Source organism: Festucalex cinctus, chromosome 17, assembly GCF_051991245.1.
Source record: "Festucalex cinctus isolate MCC-2025b chromosome 17, RoL_Fcin_1.0, whole genome shotgun sequence".
NCBI lineage: Eukaryota > Metazoa > Chordata > Actinopteri > Syngnathiformes > Syngnathidae > Festucalex > Festucalex cinctus.
This window is the reverse complement of record NC_135427.1, coordinates 5,006,242-5,017,356: the sequence shown is the minus strand read 5'-3', so window position 1 is coordinate 5,017,356 and position 11,115 is coordinate 5,006,242. Positions and strand designations below refer to the sequence as shown.

Here is an 11,115-nt window from a genome sequence, read left to right as displayed (position 1 = left end):
ATTTAAAATTGTAAGTAATTTAGCTTTCTTTATAGATGGCCCTGGTTGATCTCCTTTGCTCTGCTGCCACCTGCTGGCCGTTTGTGTAATAACTACCATTTCTGCAACCGTTCTTTGCAGTTGAGAGGCTACATCAAAGCCTTCTGTCTAGCATAAAAAAAACGTATAAATACGTCTTTGGGACACTTAAAACATAAAAACGTATTTATACGTTATTGGGAGCAAATGAGTTAAAGTCAGAATTCTAAGATTAAAGTGAGAATTGTGACTTTATTCTCAGAATTCTGACTTTCTGACTTCCCCTCCCACCCCACAATTCATTGCTCTATGTCACAAAGTCAGAATTCTCACTTTAAAGTCAGAATTCTCAGATTAAAATGAGAATTCTCATTTCCGATTGAAGCGATAATCCTGCCAACCCCTTTTTCCCCACTCTTCACTGGCCTTAATCCTCTTCCGTAGCGAGGCGTACCTGATAAACAATACCAAAACCAAGGTTTAGCTCACCATGCTAACTGGCATCAATTCTCGCTATTCATCTGGATGAAATGCGACTCCAAAATGTGTCCAGTGGCTAAGCAAGAAGAATTCTCATTGGTCCTCTTGCCATCTGTATATTCCTATTCCCTCCTCTAATTGGCCTCTTGGCGCTTCCTCCCGTAGTGATAATCTCCCGTCAACCATCTGTTGCGCCTTCCTTCCCGATGCAGGAGTCGAGTTGGCGTTCAACCAACACTGATGATCAACTAATCTCGTACCTTTCGGCAAATGGAGCAAAACTGAAAGTTGCCGGAAAGATGAATCAGAGAGTAAAGTACAGATATGTGAAAATTCTACCGAGTAAGTAAGTGACTGTTTATTGTTGAGCGCAGCGGGGCTAAAAATAAGCGGCACTGAAGAAGTAATTGTAATTTCCAAGAAAAGATGATGCAATTATGTCACCAACAACGTGAGGATTAAAGTTCAAATTGCTCATTTGCAAAGACAAAGTAACAATAACGAAAAGAGGATATATAATAATGAAGAATCGCACCATGAATTATTGATAGGACTTATATTACATGTCACGTATTCACACTTGGTGATTAAACTTTTTTTTCTTCTTATTTTTAAGCAATGTAAAACATGAGCTTTTTTTCATTATTTAATGCATTTCTTCGCCCTTACAACAATGCAAACTTTGCGTAATTTATGTTAAAACACACCCTTAATTGAGCTTGAGTGCTTCCATCGAGCTACTTAAGCAGCATCACGGCAGCGCCCGCTCTAAAGCACAAATTAGAACAAATAACATCTGCGCGTCATTTAAAAAAATGCACGGCTTGACTTTTTTTGTGCTGCGACATCCATTAACCCTTAAAAAGCGTGACCTTTTGGAAGCGACTGGCCTCTGAACTGAGGACAATTGAGCTTAGTCAACCCCTAAATAACTTCACCGCCTCATCTCGATCACATTAAATTTTGAAGCGGCTCCCCAGCCCAAGTAATAAAGTTAGGATTGATTACACAGGAGGGCCTACAGCTGCTTAGAAGCAATAATGCATCTATCCAAAAGGTGAGAGTCGGGGTCGACCCTAGACTGGTTGCTAGCCAATTGCAAGGCACTAATAGGCAATCATTCACACTTACATTCACATGTATGGACAATTTAGTCTTCAATGCACGTTTTTGCAAAGTGGGAACAAGTCCCGGTTTGATTGATTCCACCTTTGCGTGGCAAAAGCAATAATAAGAGTAATTAAGGAGCTAAGTAGAAAAGTGAGGATTTGAATGTTCCATTTTTCATGTTTGATTTTTGCAGTCACGCATCCGGGAGGGAAGCTCGAGAAGCGGTTGGGTGTTTATACACAGTACAATATCCCCACCTAGTGGTCATTGCGCAACCATTCAAACGTTTTGTACGGCAGCCTCATTTACAAACTTAAAGGCTGTGGTTTATTTTCTTTTACTTTTTAACTATGTTACACTGACATTTTATCAGTTTGTATTTATTTTTTCTTTCCCCAATATTGGTTGGAAAAAAACAAACAAAAACGGAAGTAGTGGTCATTGCGTAACCATTCAAACGTTTTGTACGGCAGCCTCATTTACAAACTTAAAGGCTGTGGTTTATTTTCGTTTACTTTTTAACAATGTTACACTGACATTTTATTATTTTTCTTTCTTTATTTTTTCTTTCCCCAATATTGGTTAGAAAAAAAAAAAGACGAAACGGAAATACAGGACCAAGATGGCGTATTGAAACTTCGTCACCGGGAAGCACTGGAATAAAACAGTCGCGTTGTAAACGAGGGTTGTGTTCGATAAATGTCTCTTTTTAATTATAAGTGAAATCATGAATCATATGAAGCCCACTAAAATGTGTTGTAGGTTTATTTATATACTGACTTTCGACAGTCATATCGTCACAGCGCCGCTGGTGTAGTGGTATCATGCAAGATTCCCATTCTTGCGACCCGGGTTCGATTCCCGGGCGGCGCACGTCTTTTTCTTTTTTTTTTTTTCATAGTCGTCGTCACCTTTGAAGTGTGTGCGAGCTCTATGTGGCGACTTCGTGTACGAATTCTATCATCAAGACGCTATGAACACCCATAGTGAACGTAATTGTAAAAGAGTTACACATCAACTTGACATTAAATCATTTAAAATGCATTCTGAACATGCGCCGCCCACTGTGAATGAATCAGTGTTGTGTAGTAGTCACATAACAACACAACTCGTAACGGGCATCGCCTGGTAACCAACCACGCTTGCAGCCCAAACAAGCCAGTCCAAATGTCCGACTCTCAGAGTCCTCCAGCCCGCCAGCCGGCGTGCAGCAACGCGGACGGGCCGTGTGGCATGTGCCCGACCTGCCTCTTTTCCGACCCCAGACCGAGCCAGCCCTCGCCGACGCCGCTGAACCTGTGGAAGATCTCGGACGAGTCCCACCGGAGTTTCGTCGTGGGAATATTGGTGCGGTGCAGGAGCATTCCGGTGCTGGAGAACATCCAGAGCTCGCTCCGCCTCACCTCGTGGAACTTGCTCAGCTACGCGCCGTCCAAGGGCAAGACTTTACCGGAGCTTTATGCGCGGCTCGACCGCAAAACGCGGCCGTCGCCGCTGATCCGGGAGATCTGGGAGTGGTTCGACTGCAGCCCGGAATGGGTCCAGACGCGCTACCTTTGCCTGTTGCTGCTACGGTGCGACCTGGAGCTGCTGAGTATGGCCAAGAATCTCATCGGTGTGGCGGTGACCAGGCTGCAGCGACAGCTGGATGGTAAGATTGTCAAAATATGACCTATAGTTAGGAAGAGAACCCCAGAGAGTTTTATATTTATGTTAGTGACTACAATTTTTGGACCATGTTGAAGTTTCAAGTAGTGCAGGCCAAAGCATGAAATGGGAGACATTTGGACCAGGAAGTATTAAAAAAAAAAAAAAAAAAAGTTGCTGCTCCACAGAAGACATTTTTATCCAATTATTTCATATCTGATGTGTTTTGGCAGTGAACATTTGCACAAGCAAAAAAACAAGCCAAGCCAGCAAGGATGATTCAACGGAAGCTGTGGTTCTTCCTGTGCTTCCTCCCGGATCCTCCAGATCTTTGTTAGCACTCAGCAGACCCCGAGACTTCATAGGCGGCCTTCCCGCCGACCTCTCCATGAGGATTTTGGGTACGTCCATATCCACAGCTAGTCTGACAATTATAATTTATTTTCTACAAATGTATTTCTATACATCTATGTTGTTCAACATAGTTCACAAAGTGTTTATTTGGACACTCGTTGCTAGGCAGCGGTCACGGGGCACAATTTTGTTGCGTCACTTGTCGCTAGGCAGAGTTCACAGAGCACAAATCTGACCTTAAGCTGTGAATGTGCGTGTGAAACAAAACAAAACAAAATCGGTTTGGATTATATGTCGACGTCATGTTTGGAGTCAGGGCTGCTCGACGAGGCGACGCTGAAGCGCTGCACGAAGGTGTGCAAGCAGTGGAAGAACCTGGCGGGAGAGACCATGGAGGAGATGCGCTTCAGGAAGCTCTACCAGGAGCAGGTGGACGCCATGATGAAGGTTGGTAAGGTGGCAGACATTTATGGTCGCTGTTGCTGTCGGCGTTCTGACACGTGTTTGTTTTTAGCGCTACAAAGGCGTTCACATGGTCAGCCCTTCCTACGCGAGGATGGTGGACGTGGAGGTGCCGGCCGAGGACCACGAGAGCGGCAGAGTGAAGTCGACACATGTAAGGCTTAAACACAACATTGACGTGGATGCGCAGACATGGCGTTGACATTATTTAGGTCACAAGTTAGCATGCTTGTGCAAAACTACTTAATATTTAATAGTTAATAGTTAATATCATGATTGAGCTACTTAATAGGATCATGATTTAGCTACTTAGCATAATTATACAAAAACTAAGCTTAGTTAGTTCATTTGCTGTTGTTATGCAAATAAATTCCATTTAATTTGTCTTTTAGCTGCGTACGTGATTATAAAACTACGCCTTGTTTTTATGTTCTTAGTTATAGTTAAGTTGTTAGTAGGGCCCGACCAATAATAGATTTTTTTTAGGCTGATGCTCACATGCGAGAGAATAAAAGTTTGATTACTGATTAATTGGCTAATTAATTAAAAAATATATACATAATATATAATAATAATTATTGGTCTCCTAATGTTTACAACAATAAAGCTATGAATTTGATCGTTTTACAATACTTTGCCCTTTATCATTTGTTTACCTTTACCACAGAGAGAAAAATGGGCAAAAATTAACCAACAACAACAACAATTAACATAAATTACCCCCCCTAAAAAAAAAAGTCCGATTTTAAAAGAGCTCCTATCATCTAATTATATCTGATTAATCGGTCGGGCCCTGCTAATTAGCATATGTAAGCCGACGCTAAGTTTGGGTGGTAAAGCTAGCACGATTTTACAAAGGCTACACTTAGTTTGCTAGTTAGCGCATTAGCATGATTATGCCAAAACTGTGTGTAGTTCATTTGTTTGTTAGCTAGCTAGCATGATTATATCAAAAGTAAGCTTAGTTAGTTATGCGAAACTACATTATAGCCTACCTAGCATGTTAATTACCTAGCATGTTAGCATGTTAATTAGGTAATGATAGATGATTGAATGCTAGTTGACGCGTTAGCAGAAATCGAAACGAGTCTTATTGTGTATGACGTGAATGTGGTTTCGTTTTTGTAGATGTGGCCCTTTGAAGCGGCCTACAGCGACATCAAAACCAAAACAGTGCGGATGGAGGAGCGCAACATTTACTGCGGCGCATATTTCACTTCCGTGCTGGTTGACGAGTGAGCATGTTCTTACATTAGAGATGGGCAAACGTGTTTTTTTGTACAGATCATTGGAAGATAGAGTTAAAAAAAAATGTTGAAATAAATGAGCGCAACAAATGTCAGAGGCCAGCTCAACGAGTGAGTTCTTGTGTTGTGGTCCATAGACCAGGATTCATTTGGCCACCTCACCATGTCACGGTGGTACGTTGACTTTTTCAGCGAAGACCCCCACCGCGTGGTGGACTACAAGGGCGGGCCCCTGCTGAGCACAGCGTCCAAGGACCGCGCCGTGCGTCTACTGTACGTGGGGACGGCGACCAAGCAGGTGGGGCTGATGAAAGGCCACGTGGGCGGCATCCGCGTCGTCCTGCTATGCCCCGAGCGCCACCTGGTCATCACGGCCAGCTGCGACACCAGCATCAGGTGGGCGGGAGTATCGCACGCTCACCTTGGTCATTTTTTTGAGTCCGATGTCATCCACCATTTTGTGTTGTAGGTGTTGGAGCGTGAGGACGGACCAGTGTGTGTTGGTGCTATATGGTCACTCCAGCATGATCAACTGCCTTGACATCCACGCCGACAGACTCGTGTCCGGTGCCAAAGACTGCACCGCCAAAGGTAAATCGTCTACATGACTAATTAGCATAGCATAGCATAGCATAGCATAGCATAGCATAGCATAGCATAAATTCCGGAAATAATGAGACAAAGGCAAGTTTTTGCACACCAAAGTCACTGGCACTGGTAGCACGTTTCCCTGGTTAGCCTAGCGCTAGCTAGGTGGTACGACAGAAACCGGATGGACTAAAAACGACCAAAACCGAAACAGGTTCAGCCATTGGCCAGGGTACAGCGAGGAATCCTAGAGGTTAAAGTGAGTTTTTTTTTTTTTTTTTAACTAATAAGCATTCAATCCCAAAAACGTGTAAAAACGTTTTTAAATACTTTGTCCTTCCCTCCCCAAAACGTGTAAAAAAGTTTTTTTTGTTTTTGTTTTTTTTTTGTAATGCAAGAGCATACAGAAGGCTTTGATGCAGCTTCTAACATAAAGAGGTGGATTAAAGCAATGGCAGTTAGGGCCATGTTGCAACAAGCTCTTTTTGTCAGTGTTTTCACCAGGACTGTGAATATTGACGAAACTTAGCTATAATCTAATGTTAATTGCTGCAAAACAGAAACAGATGGTAATGTACTTTTTTTCCTGATGAAAGAAGAGACACCAATCTTTCTTTTGATAGGTTCCATATTTTTAAACACAATATTCTGCGGCCCTTGCAAAATCAGTCAAAATCCAGTGCGCGAAGGGGGTTGCTTCAGTGAAAATGGCTGGTTAATTTGGGTTTTGATTGTAATTGGACAAAAAAAATAATCTGTGCCCAATCCTTGTTGTCGTGCTCGCTCTGCCAGTGTGGAGTCTGCAGACCGAAAAGCACCTGGAAGACTTCAACTTCAAGCATCGCAGTTCCGTGCGCTGCGTGAAGATCAACGCCACCGCCGTGTTCAGCAGCTGCGACCGAGGAGTCGTCAAGCTGTGGGACGCCGAGAATGCGTCGCTGCTCAGGGTGAGAGTCTCAGCTCGCCACTTTGCCGACCACCCCACCCTCTCCTCTCTCTGACGCTAATTTGCGCCGAGCGCTAGGTGATCGACGCCCACAACAGCGCGGTCCGCTGCATGTTTGTCGACGACTGGCACCTCCTGTCCGCCGACACCAACGGTCATGTGATGGCCTGGAGCAGCAGATGTGAAACCAAAGGATGCCTCATGACCGTCAGTCATCCAAAGTAAGCACCGACCAAAGTCAATTAATCATTTAGGGCAGGTGTGTCCAAACTACGGCCCGGGGGCCATTAGCGGCCCGCCGTCCATATTTTAGTGGCCCGCGACATATGCTAAAAATGGCATTTGACTCAGTTCAAATAAAAAAAATAAAAAAAATAAAAAAACAAAATAAAATAAAAATAAAAACAAAAATGTTTGGAAATGGTCAAAGTAAGAAGGGAAGGTGTCGAAAAACACAGGTGCTATTAAAGGTTATTTTAGTGAACTAAAACTAACGAAAAAACTAAAATTCAAAAAACAATTTCATTTACGAAATAAAATAAAAACGAAGATGCTTTTTAAAAAAAATAAATAACTAAAACTACAAAACTATGTAAAATAAAACTAACTATAATTATAGCATAACAAGGCCTTCGTTTTAGTCTTTGGTAAATAATTTAATGCATGAGCCTTTGTGGATGATTTTAAATATGATTTTTAGTAGATTTATTTTGATATAAACCGGAATAAAGATGGTGTTTTTTAAATATTGCGCACAGTACTACACACACACAAAAAAAACTAAAACTAATACTGAAACTAACTAAACTAAAACTAAGCATTTATTAAAGAACTAAAACTAATAAAAAACTAACAGAACCACCCTGAAAACCAATTAAAACTAACTAAATTAAAAAAAAAAAAAAAAAACTCAAAACAAAATAAAAACTAAAATGAAAAATTCCCAAACTATAATAACCCTATTGTCATATTACAAATAAATTGGTTTATATACTGTAGCATTTTTCTAAATATGCAAAAGCGCAAATAAATTATTTGTACAATTTTTAGGACTAAACACAATTTCTCTTCATAACATGATGTGGCCCTTGCGTCCTTCTGATTTTCTGTATGTGGCCCTCAAATGAAAAAGTTTGGACAGCCCTGATTTGGGGCCTTATTAGACGGATACATGCAAATGGCGATTTCTACAGGGAGGTCAAGTCCCTGACACTGGCTTACCTCCGAGTGATCACGGGCTGCGTGGACGGGAAGATCCGCATCTTCAACTTCCTGACGGGAGCCTGCCTAAGGACCATCCCGGTGGAGGCGGAGACCACCGGTCGCATGCTGTCACTGCACTTCTGCGAGAACAAGTTAGCCTCACTCAACCGTCGCATACGTACCGTATACACACTTTATATAAGTCTCATTGGCTTCCTCCTCGCCAGCATTTTGGTCAACGCCACTTCCTGTGTGAAGCTCTACCAGTTTGCGAAAGTCTTCTGGGATTACGACGAGCCGGCGGATGAGGCGAGCTCTGGTGTGGCCGCCTCAACGCCGCCAAAACCGGACCCTCCCGCCACCTGCGCCAGGGAAAATCACGTAACTACAGAACAAGGTAACTATTCCAAGTAAAAAAAATTGCGTTCTGTGATCAAAAGTGACTTTGAGTAACTGTCGCATTTTGTCTTCTCTGTACAACTTTACATTTGAGGGCCACAGACAAAATCAGAAGGACGCAAGGGCCACATAATGTTATGAAGAGAAATTGTGTTTAGTCCTAAAAATTGTGCTTTTGCAGATTTAAAAAAATGCCAAAGTATATAAACCAATTTATTTGTAATATGGCAGTAGGGTTGGAATTTTTTATTTTAGTTCGTTTTTAGTTCGTTTTGAGTTTTGTTTTTAATAGTAATAGTTTTAATTAGTTTTCCGGGTAGTTCAGTTAGTTCTTATTAGTTTTAGCTCTTTAATAAATGCTTAGTTTTAGTTTACTTTGTTAGTTTCAGTATTAGTTTTATTTTAAGATATATATTTTAAATGAATCTGTATTACTTGTGCGCAATATTTAAAAAAAACACACCATACTTTCAAACGTCATTATTCCGGTTTATATCAAAATAAATCTACTAAAAATCACATTTAAGATTAAATTAATCACCAAAGACTAAAATGAAGGACATTTTTGCTATAATTATAGTTAGTTTTGTAAACATAAAATGTAGTTTCAGTTAGTTTTCGTTTTTTTAAAAAGCATTTTCGCTAAATTAAATTAAATTGTTTTTTGAATTTTAGTTTTAGTTATTTTGTTCGTTTTAGTTAACTAAAATAACCTTTAATGGTACCTATTTTTCGACACCCTCCCTTCTTACTTTGACCATCTCCAAACATTTTTGTTAATTTATTTGAACTGAGTCAAATGCCGTTTTTAGCATACGCCGAGGGCCACTGAAAAACGGAGGGCGGGCCGCAAACGGCCCCCGGGCCGTAGTTTGGACACCACTGCTGTACAATCTCCTAATGTTGAGTTTCCCCCCAGTTGCAGAGCACTGGAGAAACCTCCTTCGACCTTTGACGGCCAACGCCGACCAGCCAACGCAACACGTCGACCAGCTTAGCAGCCACCGCTCGGAGGACAACCCGCTACACTGCCACCGCCGCCGGCCCTTGACCTCTCTCCGGAACCCTCAGCGGCCTGTCAGCGAAAGGTTGACAAAAAGACATCCCCATGTGCTTGAAGATCGTACAAGTAGCAGGAATACAATGTGATCAATTATTGTTTACTTTAAAGTGGATATATTATAGATAGTTATTTTATGTTTATATATGTACTTCAATTTTTGGAGTGTCTGTCAACCAATCAAGTATGGAATTTTACAACCGAATGAATTTGTAGTTATCTGCCGGTTTCTGAAAATGTTTCTGTTAGCATGTTGCTATGAAACATCGGGGCTAGCTAATTAATATCATAATCACACCCATAGCAAGTTTTGAGCTAATGACTTGGCAATTTAGCTGCCCAATGTTCCAGAGTGAAAGAGCCACTTTTACAGAGCCGCCAAAGCATTGTTAAAGCCAAAAGGAAAGTTTAGCTGTAGTGTTAGCACATATTAGCACCAGCTAAGTGTGCTACTAGCATTATCTGCTAATATGTTATGCCATAATTATCTTCCAAAAGACATCTGAATAAGATGTATTTGTCTTTGTATTTGAATCGCAATCGTAGTGTTAGCAGTGCTAACAGTGCTAGCTAATGGCAATATGTGCTAATCTAGATTAGCATTTTAGCTAGCAGTGTTACCAGCATTAGCTGCTGTTAATATATAATGTCATAATCTTCTTCTACCAAGTTGTTGACATCAGAATGTATTTGTATTTGAATCTCAGTTGTTGAATTAGCAAGATTTATCCAGTACACAGATTATTGTTAGTTAACAGTGTTAGCTTGTGAAGAATGACACAAGCTGTCGATTTGCTCTGTTAAATTGTTGGTGAGGCAGGAAAATAGACGGCCAATAGCCAGCAGGAATATGTCAAGTAAATAGTTTGGACTGAGAAAAGTAATACCTCATTTTGAGTTGTGATTCCCAAAGAAAAGATGACGCTATTCAGCGCCATTAAAACACAATTCTGTATCATCGGATAATTTCACAGCCTAATGGCGCATAATAGCGTCGCCCTTTCTCAACGGATCATCACAATTCCATCAAAGGACAAAAACGTGCAGCTCTTTTTGGGACGTGAGCCCGATTGTCAGTCCAAACACGTTAAATATTCCGTGGTCTTTCAATCATGTTTTGGCATGTCATGAAAATATTACTGGACTATCTTAAATAGATGAGTTTGATTCTCAGTATTCAACAAACCCTTGCAATAATCTACAATAGTTTCATCAGTGCCACTAGATGTCAGTATTGTATCATTGAATGCTAAATTGTTGATTCTGATCGTTTTACTCATTTATCATCTCTCCCATTAAAAAAAAAAAAAAAAAGCAAATTCATCTTCCATTCATTCCACTCAAGCATTTGTACGCAAATATCCATTCCTATTGTCGTGGGTAGTTTAGATAGAAAACGTGGAATTCCAAACCATTTATAATCATTTGTCCCGGCCGGCGAGCACCTGCCGTCTGAACCGGAAAGTTCTCAGTCACTGCTCACAAGTCATTCTTTGAAAGTGTCTTTTGAAGATGTCGTCAGCTTCTGGTGGAAAGATGAAGTGAAGTCATCAGAGGGATGGGGCGACCCCCCCCGCCATGCTGCCCTCTTGGCCTGCTGC

At 41.3% G+C, this 11,115-nt stretch overlaps 1 protein-coding gene and 1 non-coding gene across 2 annotated transcripts; both read left to right on the top strand.

Moving 5' to 3' along the window:
• The first annotated feature begins 2,410 nt into the window (after nucleotides 1-2,410).
• Nucleotides 2,411-2,481, top strand: trnag-ccc (transfer RNA glycine (anticodon CCC)). Its single transcript has one exon. It is a non-coding gene; the product is annotated as a tRNA-Gly (tRNA).
• Nucleotides 2,482-2,596: 115 nt separating this feature from the next.
• fbxw10 (F-box and WD repeat domain containing 10) lies at nucleotides 2,597-10,833 on the top strand. The gene is made up of 12 exons (XM_077503693.1): nucleotides 2,597-3,259; nucleotides 3,489-3,656; nucleotides 3,926-4,056; nucleotides 4,124-4,225; nucleotides 5,200-5,306; nucleotides 5,511-5,714; nucleotides 5,788-5,909; nucleotides 6,699-6,853; nucleotides 6,931-7,073; nucleotides 8,046-8,207; nucleotides 8,283-8,452; nucleotides 9,374-10,833. Exons 1-12 carry the CDS (start codon nucleotides 2,776-2,778, stop codon nucleotides 9,601-9,603), a joined length of 2,178 nt encoding a protein of 725 aa, XP_077359819.1. The 5' UTR covers nucleotides 2,597-2,775; the 3' UTR covers nucleotides 9,604-10,833.
• Nucleotides 10,834-11,115: the final 282 nt, after the last annotated feature.